A 16,944-nucleotide genomic window follows, 5' to 3' on the forward strand; every position below is an offset into this window, starting at 1 on the left:
ATACACTTTAAATATGACAATTTCAGTTTACATTGTAATTTAACACTTTAAAAAAAAAATCACTTCCTTGGCATCTCGCAAATCATTTTATAACCAATGGGTTATTTCTGACGTGCAGTCACTTATGTAAGAAATCACAAAGTTACCAGATCCTGCAGACAAGACCATCACCTATGACCAGCTGGAGGACAAAACAGGACAATCCTCATCACACACTTCAAGCGGTACCTGGACCTCAGAATCTCATCAGTTAAATAAATATCTTGGATCTGGCATCACTCCATTTTTATCGACAGAATTTCCTATCTGTTTTTTGCCATCCCAGACATTATTCAGCCTTCCCACCCACCATTCACATGCTCAGAATCTATTACGTTTCTAACTTTGCGCAGTTCTGATGAAAGGTCACAGGTCTTTCTCTCTGCCTCCACAGAGGCTACCAGATCTGCAGAGTATTGGCAGGGTTTTCTGTTTTGACTTCAGAGTTCCAGCATCCGCGGTATTTTACTTTTATATTGTGCAGCCTTCACTGATTTTATCTACAATAGTCTTTTGGCTTCTTGAAACACATTTTAGTCTCACATGAAGCTATTCACTTTTAAGCAGCTGCATCCCTCTGAACACTTGTTGCAATCCTACAAGTGCAGGAGCAATATAAGAATTCCCATGACCCCCTGCACTGTATGAATCCCTACGAGCAGCAGGTTCCCTGACAGAATAAGCCATGATCTGAGGCAAACATCAACTGCATAGAAAAATATTGTAAAGTATTTGGCTGTAAAGCTGCCCAAGATTTAAATATCTGAACCTACCTGTTACAAGACTGAGGATGTGACTCTCCATATTTATTGGATAACCCACCGTTACCTCGTCAAAATCTCGAAAAAACTCATGTTCCTCCACCCAGAACTCCCCCTCCTCTGCCGTGGACTGCAGTAGTGTAGCAATGGCAGGATCCAATTTCTTCCAACCATCACCCCTGTGAAAGAAATCATTGATCAAAAATTAGGATCAATTTATAATTAATCAGCCGATCTCATGTGATGTTAAGACCAATTGTAGATTGCAGGTCAAGCAAGAGGAGGAGGAGGAGGTGGGGAAGTGGAATAATTTGGAATGTGTAATGGGACAAAAGGAGGGGGAAGCTGAGGGGGAGTTAAATAAGAGAAGGGGAAATAGGAAAGGGAAGAATAGATGGGAGGAGAATAAGGGATGAGGTGGGGAGGAAAGAAGTTGGATGGTTGCATAGTGAACCTGTTGCTTAGTTAGGGAGGTGACTTTGAGAAGTTTGACAGGTGAGAGTGGGTAGGAGGACACTGTGCTCACTGGGTGGGGTAATATGATGCTGAAAGAAGAGTGACAGAGCTCTGGTTGCTGAGCTCAACTGTAATGGGCTGAGTATGGAATGGTGGTGGAAAGGATGATCTCTTCCTGGTTGTCGGTCTCTTGAGTAAGGAAGGGGTAGTGGGGCAAGGGAAAGGCAATTTGGGCATAAGTTACTTAATGAGGAAGATGGATAATTACATACGAGATGAGAAATCATGCACTTTCCATTAAGATGATTGAGTATACTTAATTGCTAATGTTAATTACTCTTCATATCAGGCTGTCAATTTAGAGAAATTTCATTAATTTTATCTGATCCCAACAAAGCATTTGTCAAGTGGGCAAAACAGTTAGCAGGGAGGTGAAATATTGGTTAAGACATCACACCAAGATTCTCAAACACAAAACCAGGCCCTTATTTTGAGGTATGATGACAGGGGTTGAAGAACATAATTTGTTTAATGTAATTAAATGTGATGAAGATATAGAAGAACTCTACCCTCAACATTAATCCACTGAAGTGCCATCAAACAGGAACAATTATTGTGCAGACGTTAGGAAGGTACAGATTAATGTCAGACAAGCTCTAAAAGAAGGATCTAGGAAAAATCTCCATTCCTAGTTTCAGTTCAAATGTAAGAGAACAAGTTTGTGTAGAAGGCAAAACCAAAACTTTACCAGAGATAAAACAAAACGTTTAAGTTTATTTATTAGTGTCACAAGTAGGCTTACATTAATACTACAATGAAGTTAGTGTGAAAATCCCCGAGACACCACACTCTGGTGCCTGTTTGGGTACACTGAGGGAGAATTTAGCATGGCCAATGCACTTAACCAGCACTTTGGGACTGTGGGAGGAAACCCATGCAGACACGGGAAGAACGTGCAGACTCTGCACAGACAGTGACCCAAACCAGGAATCGAACCCGGGTCCCTGGCGCTGTGAGGCAGCAATGCTAACTGCGGTGCCACCGTGCTGCCAGCCAGAGATTCTGAATGTTTTCAAAGAGATTCTTGCAAGGACATTGAGACTGGATACAAACCTATCAAGCAGCCAAGTTGTGTAATTATAGCATGACAATTTCATTTGGGAAAACACATTATCAGTGTGGACATAGGAACTTATGATGGGAAAATGCGATGAGAACAGTACACAGGATGCCAAGGCAAACAGGAAATGCTCACAATTCAAAGATTTTTAACAAGATACAGACAATTACACTTTTCATCGAAAGTTTGGGACTGAATATCTCTTGATATCAGGGTGCTTTTGTAGGAGGGAAACAAGAAAAATTGCCCTCTGAATATAGGAAGGAGCAGGTGTAAAGAGATGTGTAAAGGTCCAAAATGGACATAGAATCATAGAATGTGGTTACAGCACAGGTCATTCAGCCGACTGAGTCCACACCAGCTCTCTGCAAGAGCAATTCAGCTCGTCCCATTCCCTGACCTTTCCCCGTAACACTACATTTAAAAAATGTTCAGTACATATCCAATTCACTTCTGAAAGCTATAATCAAATCTGCCTCCAGCAGTTCGTAACCCACTCACTGTGTAAATGTTATTGCTCATGTCACTATTGGTTCTGTTGACAATGTGTTCTCTGTTGTTGGTTCCAACAAAGGAAAGAGTTTATTTCTATTTATCCTGTAAAGACTCCCAATTTGAATATTGCTCTCAAATCTCCTCTTAACCTTCTCCCCTAAAGGAGAGGAACCCAGCTTTTCCAATCTATCTTTGGTACTGAGGTCCTCTATCCCTGGAACCATTGTAAATCTCTTTTGCACTCTCTTTGAAGCCTTCATATTCTTCCTCAAATGTGAATTCAGAACTGGGCAATACTCCAGTTGAGGTGGAACCAGTGTTTTACAAACAGTCATCATAATTTCCTTGATTGCATACTTTACACCTCTCCATGGTCTTATTGGGGATAAGACGGAAAAATGGAGTTGAGGATTATCACAGCAGATCAGTCATGATCTCATTGAATGGCAGAGCAGATTCAATGGGCCAAATTGCCTATTTCTACTCCTATGTCTTATTATGGTCTTCGTTACAAAGCCCAGAACCTTTCTATCACTTAGCCCAAAAAACTATGACTAATAATTTGACAGTAGCCTTTTTACAAAGAACAAAGAACAAAGCACGGGAACAGGCCCTTTGGCCCTCCAAGCCTGCGCCGACCATGCTGCCCGACTTAACTAAAACCCCCTACCCTTCCGGGGACCATATCCCTCTATTCCCATCCTATTCATGTATTTGTCAAGACGCCCCTTAAAAGTCACTACTGTATCCGCTTCCACTACCTCTCCGGCAACGAGTTCCAGGCACCCACCACTCTCTGTGTAAAAAATCTGCCTCGTACGTCTCCTTTAAACTTTGCCCCTCGCACCTTAAATCTATGCCCCCTAGTAATTGACTCTTCCACCCTGGGAAAAAGCTTCTCACTATCCATTCTGTTCATGCCTCTCATAATCTTGTAGACTTCTATCAGGTTGCCCCTCAACCTACGTCGTTCCAGTGAGAACAAACCAAGTTTCTCCAACCTCTCCTCATAGCTAATGCCCTCCACACCAGGCAACATCCTGGTAAATCTTTTCTGTACACTCTCCAAAGCCTCCACATCCTTCTGGTAGTGTGGCGACCAAAATGAACATTATATTCCAAGTGTGGCCTAACTAAAGTTCTATAAAGCTGCAACACGACTTGCCAATTTTTAAACTCAATGCCCCGGCCGATGAAGGCAAGCATGCCTTATGCCTTCTTGACTACCTTCTCCACCTGCATTGCCACTTTCAGTGGCCTGTGTACCGGTACACCCAGATCCCTTTGCCTATCAATACTCTTAAGGGTTCTGCCATTTACTGTGCATTTGCTATCTGTATTAGACCTTCCAAAATGCATTACCTCACATTTGTCCGGATTAAACTCCATCTGCCATCTCTCTGCCCAAGTCTCCAACTGATCTATATCCTGCTGTATCCTCTGATGGTCCTCTTCACTATCCGCAAATCCACCAACCTTTGTGGTGTCCGCAAACTAACAAATCAAACCAGTTCCATTTTCCTCCAAATCATTTATATATATTACAAACAGCAAAGGTCCCAGCACTGATCCCTGAGGAACACCACTTGTCACAGCCCTCCACTCAGAAACGCACCCTTCCACTGCTACCCTCTGTCTTCTTTGACCGAGCCAGTTTTGTATCCATCTTGCCAGCTCACCTCTGATCCCATGCAACTTCACCTTCTGCACCAGTCTGCCATGAGGGACCTTGTCAAAGACTTTACTGAAGTCCATGTAGACAACATCCACTGCCCTACCCTCATCAATCATCTTCGTCACTTCCTCGAGAAACTCGATCAAGTTAGTGAGGCACGACCTCTCCTTCAAAAAACCATGTTGCCTCTCACTAATATGCCCACTTATTTCCAAGTGGGAATAAGTCCTGTCCCGAAGAATCCTCTCCAATAAGTTCCCTACCACTGATGCAAGGCTCGCCAGCCTGTAATGACCTGGATTATTCTTGCTACCCTTCTTAAACAAAGGAACAACATTGGCTATTCTCCAATCCTCTGGGACCTCCCCTGTAGCCAGTGAGGATACAAAGATTTCTCTCAAGGCCCCAGCTATTTCCTCTCTTGCCTCTCAGAGTATTCTGGGGTATATCCCATCAGGCCCCAGGGACTTGTTGACCTTAATGTTTCTCAAGAACCCTTTTTGATCTTAACCTGACTCAAACTATTTACACACCCTTTTCCAGACTTATCATCCACCAAGTCCTTCTCTTTGGTGAATACTGACGCAAAGTACTCATTTAATACCTCGCCCATTTCCCATGGCTCCATGCATAGATTCCCTCCCTTGTCCTTGAATGGGCCAACCCTCTCATTGGCTGCCCTCTTGCTCTTTATATATGTATAAAAAGCCTTGGGATTTTCCTTAATCCTGCTGGCCAGTGCTTTTTCGTGGCTTCTTTTAGCCCTCCTTACTTAAGTTTCTTTCCAGTTTCCTTGTATTCCACACTTGCTTCTACACTTTACATTCTGGAGATACTGATCTAATGCCTAATCATTCAGGAACAGAAAAAAAAACTTAATGTTCCAAAAAAAGTACCATTAATGTTTCAAAGTCTTTGTTAGTACTGTTAAGGAGCCCTTGGCATTTTGAACTAGTCATGTGTTGAGGACAATAAAATGATGCAGAAACTCCAGAGTTCATATCAGTTGAACCCAGTTGATTACATTGATATTAAATAAATACATTACCCTTCTTGCCAGGAACCATTCCAACATTGTCTATCCCACATGTTTCTTATCTTTAGCAAATTGACATAATTGCCTTCGAGTCCACTAATTTGCTTCACATCAGTTACACAGAAGGCATGAAATTCTGCACGCTCACTGGATCCTGAAGGCAAATAGTATAAAATTAAATTGTACACTTAGTCTGAATTTAATTAGTGTTATTATCACACTGACTGATCATAATCTATTGTTTGGTATTCTCTATATTCTGGAATTATTGACTTTACCTTTTGCCGACCCATGAACAGAGCAACTAATGAAGCTCTTATCATTTAAATCCTTCATCAATTTGAACTTTGATCTTTCAGAGAAGCAGAAATGAGCATTCTTTTCATTGCTTTGTCTGTAACTCTTCAGAGACCATCTGTCCGCCAGGCCTCCTGTGACGTCCACTAGAGCTTCACAAACTTGACCAGCCCACAGCTGTTCATAGCAACCATGGAGTCTACGAAAAACATATAAATACCTTTTAGCACAGTTATCACTAATTACTGCACAATTTGAAGCGCCACAGTGGTTAGCACTGCTGCCTCACAGTGCCAGAGGCCCAGATTCAATTCCGGCCCCGGGTCACTGTCTCTGTGGAGTTTGCACGTTCTCCCCGTGTCTGCGTGGGTTTCTTCCGGGTGCCCCAGTTTCCTCCCACAGTCCAAAGATGTGCGGGTTAGGTAGATTGGCCATGCTAAATTGCCCTTTAGTGTCAGGGGGACTAATAGGGTAAAATACATGGGGTTACGGGGATCAGGTCTGGTGGGATTGTTGTTGGTGCAGGCTCGATGGGCTGAATGGCCTCTTTCTGCACTGTAGGGATTCAAATTCACCTTATATCTTGGGTTACTTGCATCTAAACACTATTAAATTATAAGCATTAAAATGCCTTCAAAATTTGAGGTAAAAGGAACACAGTTGTCAATGTTTTTCAAATTAAAATGTGTCATATAATCAGAATCCAATAACATTTCTGAACCTCTTCTGTAACAATGTGACAGTATCTATCTTAAATGTGCTGTTGCTGGATTGTTAACACACAAGTTTAATGAAATGTTCAAATTACTTTCTGCAATATTAATATGTTTATTTAAATCAAAATGGTGACTAAGAGTGAAAGAGGATATTGATTAACGCTATCCGAATACTGAAGATACAAAGTCATCAAAGATCCCTGTACACAACCCTTGGTGTCCTCTAGTATTGATCCCAATGGAATTGGCAAGGTATACAGGAATTCATCTAAACTGCACAGGGCTGGCATGCATAACCACCACTATTATATCTTGGCATTTACCTGCCTTCTGCATTGGGAAAGTCCAATGTTTGGAGAGAGGACTTACCAGAACCACTCCTACCCCTGTCCCATCCATGCTCCCTTTAGTTCCATGTTTAAGAAGATTTTATTTTTAAAAATATACAGGCTATTTGCATCAAAGGCAGCTGCCTCTGTTGTAGAAAATTGGATTCAGATGCAAATGCCATCAATTAAAGATGCTTTTTTCGTATTAGCATTTGTCATTCACATTCATTTTAAAACATCAGGAGTTATAAAGAATTTGAACCATTATAAGCAAACATTGACTTCCCTAATTTCATGTGTGAAGATTGGAAAAGTACACTAAAATAATCACGTACAATGTAATTCTATTTAACCAGTACATCCAAAGACTGTTTGGAACAAGGGTTGTTATTTTTCTCATTGACATAAATGCAATGAAGAGAAACAGCACCTGTATGCCTGGAGAACATCCATTACAGGAGAGCAAACTTTTACGGACCTTCAGAAGTCCTCAATTCCATGTAACAAGTGTGAAATAAAATGTCACATTGGAACTTCACAGTTAGATCACAAAAAATTCCTTACTTGGCATATGCCTTTTCCAATAATGGTAACCAAAACACTCCTTCAGAGCGACAACGAGAAAAGCAGAGCTTGCGACCAATACACGGCAATCGATCGTCTATTACCACTTCAACCCAATGTCCAAACTTCCAAAATCTACACCTTAAACATCCAGATTGTGTCCATGAGTCCTGGCCTGAAGGTATCACCTGGATTAAATATCAAAGGTGTTAAAGCGTACCATGAATAACAGAAGAGTACACGCTCTGATCACAACATGCTATTAAACTACTACGGTAGCCTTCCTAATAAAAAAGGGATAAGGGGATATGGGGAACAGGTGGGGAGGTGGATTTGAGACCAGGGAAAAATCAGCCATGATCTGATTGAATGGCGGAGCAGGCTCGAAAGGCTGAATTTGCCTACTTCTGCTCTTAATTCCTATGTTCCTATGTTCAATGATTGGATAATTCCAACTGTAAATGTTGTTCCAGCTCCCCATACCCCCCAGGTGTCTCACTTTCCTATTAAGTGTCTACCTCTCCACTGATAAAGTATTTAGTAGTTAACAACAGTAGTAATTGTTATCTTAAGACTGCTGGTTAGTGGGAGCCTGGCAACAAACATACTGCGTAAAACTAACCCATCATATGGCATCAAAAAAGATTCTCTCCAGTGATTTACAAGTGAGGAGTGTTGTCCACATTCCTCTCGTCCTACTTATATCACTGAAAAGGAACTCCAAAATCAAATTAAAATCATAAAATGTCAACTTCCACACTACATCTAACTAGCTGTCCACACGCATTCAATAGGGTGACAACAGACGACCAGGAAGTGACATTATTTTGTGGCATTCTGATACCATGTCTCCGACTGACATTAAAACTGCGTCAGCAGCATATGTTCCCACATGCTATTTCCATGGTGTAGCAATTACTTTCTGTAACTACAGTCAATTTAGACTGACCGAAGTTCCAGGATTATTTCTGAGCTAAGCATATTATTCATCATCAGAAGGCTACACTTATGCAGTTTTCGTCAGCTGACTTTAACTTACTTTCTAAAAATACCTTCCTCCTGTTCTCAGAATTAACAGCCTAAGAACTTAAAAAAAAGAGATCATTCGGCCCCTCGAGCCTGTTCCATAAAACGAGGTAAGGGCGGCAGAATTCTTTCCCTGAAGGACATTAGTGAACCAGATGGGTTTTTCGGACAATCAGCAATGGTTTCATGGTCAGCTTTAAGTTCCAAACTTTTATTGAATTCAAATTTCACCATCTGCAGGATTTGCACCCAGGTCGCCAGATCTTGCTCTAGGTCTCTAGATTACTAGTCCAGTGACAATGCCACTGCCTCCCCTGTTCCCCGCTTATTCCATTTTCTTGAACACCAATCTTAAATTCCAGCGTGTAGGGAATTTGGAAAGATCACAACCAAAGCATCTACTAACTCTGCACCCACCTCTTTTACAACCCCAGGATGCAGGCTGTCAGATCCTCGGGATTTGTTAGCTTTCAGTCCTGTTAATTTCTCAGGTACTTATTCATTACTAATATTAATTCTCAGTCGATCTTTGATTGCCTACTATTTCAGATTTTTTTGTGTCCTTTACAATGAAGACCAACACGCGATATTTGATTTATCTCTGCCATTTCTTTATTCCTCGTTATAATTTCTCGTGTCTCAGCTTCTAAGGGCCCACATTCAACTATGTGATTCGATGGGCTAAATGGCCTCCTCTGTATTGTAAGGATTCTATGACTTCCCTTCAGTTTAATCCTTCCAACCCCCACTTTCAGTTCAAAGCCCTGTCCACACCCTTCATATGATCCTCTGGGACACTGGCCACACAGAAGAGTTTGTGGAACCTGTCTGAATGGAACTGCTCCCTCTTTCCCACTACCGCGGCTGGTGCTTCCTGAATTAAAGTCTCTGCTGCAGCACCACTTTGAACCATGCATTCAACTCTCTGATCTGTATGATCCTATGCCAATTTGCTCAAAGCCCAGGTAATAATCCACCTTTGTGCTTCTGCTCTTGCATTTCATAACTTCTCAAACTCCCTCAGCAGAATTCATTGCTCGTTCTATGTATGTCATTGCTTCCTCTCTGTGGATCACAAGAACTGGATCTTCCCCCTCCCACTCCAAATTATTTTCCTGCCAGAAATGGTCTTTAACCCTGACTCCAGTAGGCAACACAATCTTTGGAACTCCTGGTTGTGGCTGGAGAGAACAGCATTCATCCCCCCTGACTATACTGTACCATATCACTACCACATTTCCTTTTACACCCCCTCCCCCGACTTGAATTACTTCTTGCACCAAGGTGCCATGGTCAGTTTGTTTATCTGACCTGCGGACTTTGTTACCATTAACACAGGCTGCAAGAACCTTACCTGCTGGATAATAGCAAAGGCTAAGGTTCCTCCAGCACTGCAGCTAGATCTCCTGACCTGCCTGACACGCAGTCAAACCCTCCAGTCCGTGACCATTAACCTGACCCTACTATTTCCTAACCACTGTATGGTTGGTGCAAGTTGACATCATTGTCAGTTTTGAATGAAACAGCAAGCTTGCTCCAAACTTCGCTTATTTTAATAAGCAAACAAAGCAATGTTGTCTCATATAGTTAAAATTAGAAAAGGAAAATTGAATGATTGCTCAAACCAATCTAACATCACAAGGCATAGTCTCAAAGGAAAATACGTCATGCAGAATTTTGTTTTTAAACCAAATGATCTTTCTAGTCAAGTATGAAATTATATTGGGAATGTAGGTCAATCTTCTATAAAATTGGCTGCATTAATATCTCTATGCTGTATCATTATGCATGGATTTCTGTAAAAAAATAGCTTAAACGTTTATATAGTTGTAGAATTTAGGGGGAAAGTCACCTAAGTTGCTACATCAGGGTGTTAAATGAAAGACTTGCATTCATATCATGCATTTCACACTCTAAAGTCTGAGGGGCTGAATTACCTACTCCTGCTCCTGTTTCCTGTGTTAATAAGAACATAAGAAATAGGAGCAGGAGGAGGCCATCTAGCCCCTCGAGCCTGCCCCGCCATTCAATAAGATCATGGCTGATCTGAAGTGGATCAGTTCCACTTACCCGCCTGATCCCCATAACCCCTAATTCCCTTACCGATCAGGAATCCATCTATCTGTGATTTAAACATATTCAACGAGGTAGCCGCCATCACTTCAGTGGGCAGACAATTCCAGAGATTCACCACCCTCTGAGAGAAGAAGTTCCTCCTCAACTCTGTCCTAAAGTAACCCCCCTTTATTTTGAGGCTGTGCCCTCTAGTTCTAGTTTCCTTTCTAAGTGGAAAGAATCTCTCCATCTTTACCCTATCCAGCCCCTTCATTATCTTATAGGTCTCTATAAGATCCCCCCTCAGGCTTCTAAATTCCAACGAGTACAAACCCAATCTGCTCAGTCTCCCCTCATAATCAACACCCCTCATCCCTTTGCAGCGAATGAATTGCTTTTGAAGTAATGTCACTATTGTAATATAAGAAAGAGTTTGTGGAACTTTGTTGTGCACAAGGAATGTCATAATAATCAAATATGTTTTCTCCAGACTTTTGTTTAAGAGTAAATGCCCTTTTTCAGAAAAGCGCCATGGATCTATTGGATGCGATTTTCCCAAAATAAATCTAAGTGCCCAACAGGTTTTCCTGAGCTGAGTTAAATAAATGTACAGCACTCTGTGCAAAACAGAGGCCATCAGGAGATTCACACCAATGGGTGGGGGTGGGGGTGTGTGGAGAGGCCAGCTACAGAGTGCTCAGGGGGCCATTGAGCATGTGCCAATCTCCCAGTACATTGGGAGAACAATTGACATCCCCCACTCCAATGGCTGTCCCTGACCTCTGATGGCCGGAATTGGTCAGGACATTGGGAGGACTCCTCCGATCACCTCTGAATGAGAGATTAGATTTTTTACCTGGCTAGATTTTTTACATCTGCCTAAGAGGCCAGGTATTTCATTCACGAGACAGCACCTCCAACAGTATAATATTCCTTCAGTTCTGCACTAATGTGTGTGAGGCTAAGCTATGTGGCGAGGTCTCTGGACTGGGGTTTGAATCCACAGCATTCTGAGGCAGAGACCCTACCACTGAGCCACATGAGCAACTGTATGAGGAACTAACAGCAGTGGAGTGATGGGCAAGGTTTGCTCCCACTTGCACAAAACCGCACAAATGCTCTTTTCCTTGTCAGTGTTAAGGAATCTTCACTCCACCACCGCATTCAAACATTTTGGAAAGCGGAAAGTCCAGGCTCAAATAACATTCTGCCTATCGGCACCAATTGTTCTTGGATTCCCAATTAAAACAGTCCCACAAATGGGTACTCCAGTCAGAGCTCCAAGCTGCCGAGTAAATATTTTGCATTAACTGATGAATATCATAATTAAGATTTGTCTTCCTTCTGCTGAATTACCTTGTCTAACAGTAATCTGTTTTTACGCAAAGCTTCGCAAGCACACAAGAACCAGCAATCTCCCAATAGCCCTTGTTTGATGTATCCATCCTGTGGGTTTTCTGGGAACAACCGAGGAGAAGAGGAAATTTCCTGAAAATTCCAAGCAAATCCAGTCAAACAAAAGAGTATATTAAGGCAGCAAAAGACCCCCAAACTCTACCTTATACTAGAGCATGAAGAAAAATAAAATCACCTCTTCAGTTCCACCTTAAAAATATAAAGCAAGAATAATTCAGGTTCTAGATTAGAAATTGAAGCTAGTTCACTTTTATAACAGGGATTACTCTATTTAGGGTTTTTAAATGAAATTATTTCTATAGGTAATTTATATATATTAGAATGTTTCCATGGGATGCAGCACAGGGACAATTCAGCCATCATACTTGTGTCACATATATGGAAGAGTTATCTAATTATCCCTTAGTGTCTCGAGATTTGTAGGTTAGAGGGATTAGCAGGGTAAATATGTGGGGTTACGGGGATAGGGCTTTGGCAAGATGCTCTTTCGGAGAGTCAGTGCAGACTCAAATGGCCGAATGACCTCCTTCTGCACTATAGGGATTCTATGATGATTCTATTTCAACCACTCTATGTTTCACATACCTGGCAAAACTTTCCTTTTAAAGTATATCCAATTCTTTTTTGAAAGTTACACCTGAATTTCCACCATTCATTCAGGCAATGCATTCCAAATCATACCAACCCCGCCCCAACCAGCTTTTAAATCTGTATCCTCTTGCTAACGTCCCTCTTGCCAGTGAAAACAGTTCTGTACTATTTATTCTATTTTGAATAACACTATTAACCTTCCCTGCCCTGTGAACAATCCTAGCAGCTCGCGACTCTCCATCTAACAGAGGTTCCTCTTTCCTGGTGTCATTATGGTAGATCTTCTCTGCACATTCTCCACAATCTTGCTCAACATTCTTTCCAAAGTATGGTCCGAGAATTGAGCACAATACCACAGCTAAGGCCTAACCAATGATTTGTAAAGGTTTAGCATTACGTCCTTGCTTTTGTACTCTCTGCCTCTATTTATAGTCATTTTTTTAAAAAACAGCTTAGCAACTTGTCCTGACAACTCCAAAGACTTGTTTCTGTAAGGCCACAGGTCCCTCTCCTCCTGCTTCCCCTTTAAAATTGCACCATTTAGTTTATAATATTCTTCCTTGCAAAACATATATGTAGCATTACACTTCTCTACATTAAATTTCACCTGCCATGTTTCTTCCCATTTCACTAATCTGTTACTATCGCCTCCCTGTTTACTATATTTCCCAAGTTTTGTCTCATCTGTAAATTTAGATGAGATACCCAAGTCCAGATCATTAATATATTTCAAAACAACCAGGGCTCCTAATGCTGACCACTGAATGGTGGGGATAGCCACTGTATACATCCCTTCAGTCTAAAAAATCCACTGGTCTCCGCTGCTCTCTAAGTTTTGTCTCATAGCCAGTTTTGTATCCGTGCTGCCTCTGCCTTTTTAATGCCATGTGGGCTTTAATTTTGTGATCGAGTCTATTATTGGCACTTTATCAAACACCTTTTAAAAGTCTATTTACGAATTCTCAATTGTACTCCCCGCTTTGTTATCAAAGAAGTCAACTAAGTATATGAAACACAGACATATCCCATGTGGTTGTTACTTATTAACCTATGTCTTTTTTACACAAATGAAAATAACTTTGTCCCACATTATAGACTCTAGCAGTTTCCTCACCACCCGGCATTAAGACTGACAAGACCTGTAGCTTCTTGGGTTTATTTTTGACTGGGGTGTCGCATTTGCAATCTTCCATTCATCTGACACCAATCCCATGTCTAAGGAGGATTGAAAGATCGTGGCCAGAGCCTCTCTTACTTCCCTTAGCAACTACTTACAACGTGAAACAGAATTTCAAAGATTGGGTATTAACACATCATATCAACTTTTGTATAAATTGTATGTATTCTTTAGACAATAATAAAAAGCACAGAGGTCTCTTTAAAAATGGCAGAATTTAAATGATTATGCACTTTACATCATGTACAGAGCAATGGCGTCACTGCTTTTTAAGTAAGAAATAACATTTTATCCATTACCGTACCCCCAAGCTAAGTAAAAAGGATTGTGCTGAGACCTCTGCTGCTGTCATGCTGTAAATGTCAGCTCTAAAGCCCAACAAAATCCCCGAAAATGTCATGAACTTAGATTACCCACCCCCAACTTCTTTCCTGCTGCCCTATCATATGGACCTATCGTATAGGAGAGAAAGCCAATCTCTCTTCATATTATCTGTAATTGCAATACTGTATTCTGCATCTCTGCTTTCCTTCTCCCCTATGTACTCTATAAACAGTATGTTCTGTCTGAATAGCGCACAAGAAACAATACTTTTTACTGCATCCCAATATACGTGACAATAATAAATCAAATCAAAACCTTGGGAAAAATATTTGATCTGGTCAATTCACGGTATCAAAGGTGATATCTGATTGGCTATAATTATTGATGGTAAACTATGTAAAACACAGTAAATTTAAAAATATACATTACATAAACATGCACATATAAGCAATGTACCTACTATCAGCAGCCACACAATAAGCTATGCATTTGGAAACTGTGTAATTGTTTGAGATGCTTTCTAACCAGACAGACAGATTCTTACCTGTGGTCGCAGCCATGTAATTTTACCTCTAAATTTGGCAATGGGTGTAGAATAGTTTGCAAAAAGAGACGTGCTAGAAGCAGGGAAGTCAGTATCTTCAAATAGTTTCTTCCCTGGGATTTCCATATCCCAAATGGTCATTGTCACAGAAGCCTTCACAAATGCTCAAAGAAATCCCAACAGAATGACATTTTAATCTCCATCAGGTTTTTCTCTTTCGACTGAGAAATAATTATTAAAGTAAAATTATTACAAGGTCAATGACAAAAACATTTACTTTTCAATTGTAAAAAAATGATCAAGCAAAAGTCATGCCAACACAATGGTAAAGAGTAAAGGGTAATTCTTATGGAAACACAGGATAATTACAGATCGGGAAACACAGGATAATTACAGATCGGGAAACACAGGATAATTACAGATCGGGAAACACAGGATAATTACAGATCGGGAAACACAGGATAATTACAGATCGGGAAACACAGGATAATTACAGATCAGGAAACACAGGATAATTACAGATCGGGAAACACAAATTACAGATCGGGAAACACAGGATAATTACAGATTGGGAAACACAGGATAATTACAGATCAGGAAACACAGGATAATTACAGATCGGGAAACACAGGATAATTACAGATCGGGAAACACAAATTACAGATTGGGAAACACAGGATAATTACAGATCGGGAAACACAGGATAATTACAGATCGGGAAAGCCATTTGGCTCATCTCAGCTCATCCATTGAGAAAGACCAGAAAATATAAGAGCAGAATCAGGCCATTTGGCCCATCTGCTCCACCATTCAATCATGGCTGATATGATTCTCATCCCAATTCTCCTGCCTTTTCCCCATAACCCTTGATCCCCTTATTGATCAAGAACCTATCTACCTCTGTCTTAAAGACACTCAATGACCTGGCCTCCACAGCCCTCTGTGGCAATGAGTTCCACAGATTCACCACCCTCTGGCTGAAGAAACTCCTCATCTCAGTTTTAAAGGAGCATCCCTTCACTCTGAGGTTGCACCCTCAAGTTCTCGTCTCTCCCACTGGTGGAAACATCCTCTCCACATCCACTTCATCTAGGCCTCTCAGTATTCTGTAAGTTTCAATCAGGTCCCCCCTCATCCTTCTAAACTCTGGAGTCTACAATCCACCCCCCCCTCTCCATTTCAGACATGACATTATTTCTCAAGTAATTCCAGAGTTTTCACCTCTACTCGACGTCCACATTATATTGATTACAATTACCTTTCTAAGGCTTTTCTATACTTCTTACCCGAGATTAATTTGTTTAAAGTTTATTTATCACAATTAGGCTTACACTGCAATGAAGTTACTGTGAAAATCCCCTAGTCGCCACACTCCGGCGCCTATTCGGGTAACACTGAGGGAGAATTTAGCATGACCAATGCACCTAACCAGTACGTCTTTCGAACTGTGGAAGAAAACCAGACATGCGAAGAACATGCAGACTCTGCACAGAGACCTAAACTGTGAATCAAACCCAGGTCCCTGGCATTGTGAGGTAGCAGTGCTAACCACTGTGCCACCCCTTGTATTTTAGATTGCATCTCCCCACAACTACATAAGTATCTATCCTTGTCTCTAGGTAAGCAGTCAGTAAGGTCTAGGTATGCCATCTATAATGCATCCAAGGTAAAGGATAGCAAAAATTGTCTGGTAATTTATCTTAAAATTACTGGAACTCATCTTATACCTCCTCTCTCTTAGTCACTAAAAATAGTACAGCCTGGTTTTAATTTTAAAATATTAATTAGATATATTAAAATAAAATGAGCAAAAATTTTAGGTGATATGTAATTATATGTTTATAGCACTTTGGTTACCATTTGCAAGTGGGAAAAAATAATAAAAGTTGCAATCTAATGCTAGGCCATTCTTTTAGTCCTTATATTTTCTTGTAATCTTAAGTCAGCAATAACCTCACTATTCTACCTTAACTTTCCCGAAGAAAATTCCACCTGGTTCGATTCTCAATTAACTCAGCTCAGTGAAAAGCTCCAGATCCTTCGTCAACCTTCCACTGCTTAGATTCCAAAGTCGGAAATGACTTCCCTCCAACTTCCCTCTTCTCCTTTCAAGACTGCACTTCAAGTCCATCTTTTAGTTCAAGTTCACCCCTCCTAACATCTCAATTCTTTGGCCCATTATTGTCATATAATATGGTAGTTGTTCGATAATTCGATCACAGGAATATACTGGTCCTGAAATACCACATCAAATGTTGTGAGCAAAGAAAAAACAGACTGTTAAAAGAGAATTCCACTGACGCTTGAAGGCATAGATTGATGT

At 40.9% G+C, this 16,944-nt stretch overlaps 1 protein-coding gene across 1 annotated transcript in view; it reads right to left on the reverse strand.

Annotated features, from left to right (window-relative positions):
- Window positions 1–16,944, reverse strand: part of capn10 (calpain 10) — a 37,119-nt gene that overhangs the window by 19,550 nt on the left and 625 nt on the right. Inside the window, exons 3-8 of the mRNA XM_078206931.1 lie at window positions 14,622–14,842; window positions 11,926–12,057; window positions 7,489–7,676; window positions 5,861–6,078; window positions 5,595–5,736; window positions 813–979 (exon numbers count right to left, since the gene is read on the reverse strand). Of these exons, the coding sequence (XP_078063057.1) occupies window positions 813–979; window positions 5,595–5,736; window positions 5,861–6,078; window positions 7,489–7,676; window positions 11,926–12,057; window positions 14,622–14,762 (988 nt within the window). The 5' untranslated portion in view covers window positions 14,763–14,842. The remainder of the gene's footprint in view (window positions 1–812; window positions 980–5,594; window positions 5,737–5,860; window positions 6,079–7,488; window positions 7,677–11,925; window positions 12,058–14,621; window positions 14,843–16,944) is intronic.

Source organism: Mustelus asterias, chromosome 3 (assembly GCF_964213995.1).
Source record: "Mustelus asterias chromosome 3, sMusAst1.hap1.1, whole genome shotgun sequence".
NCBI lineage: Eukaryota > Metazoa > Chordata > Chondrichthyes > Carcharhiniformes > Triakidae > Mustelus > Mustelus asterias.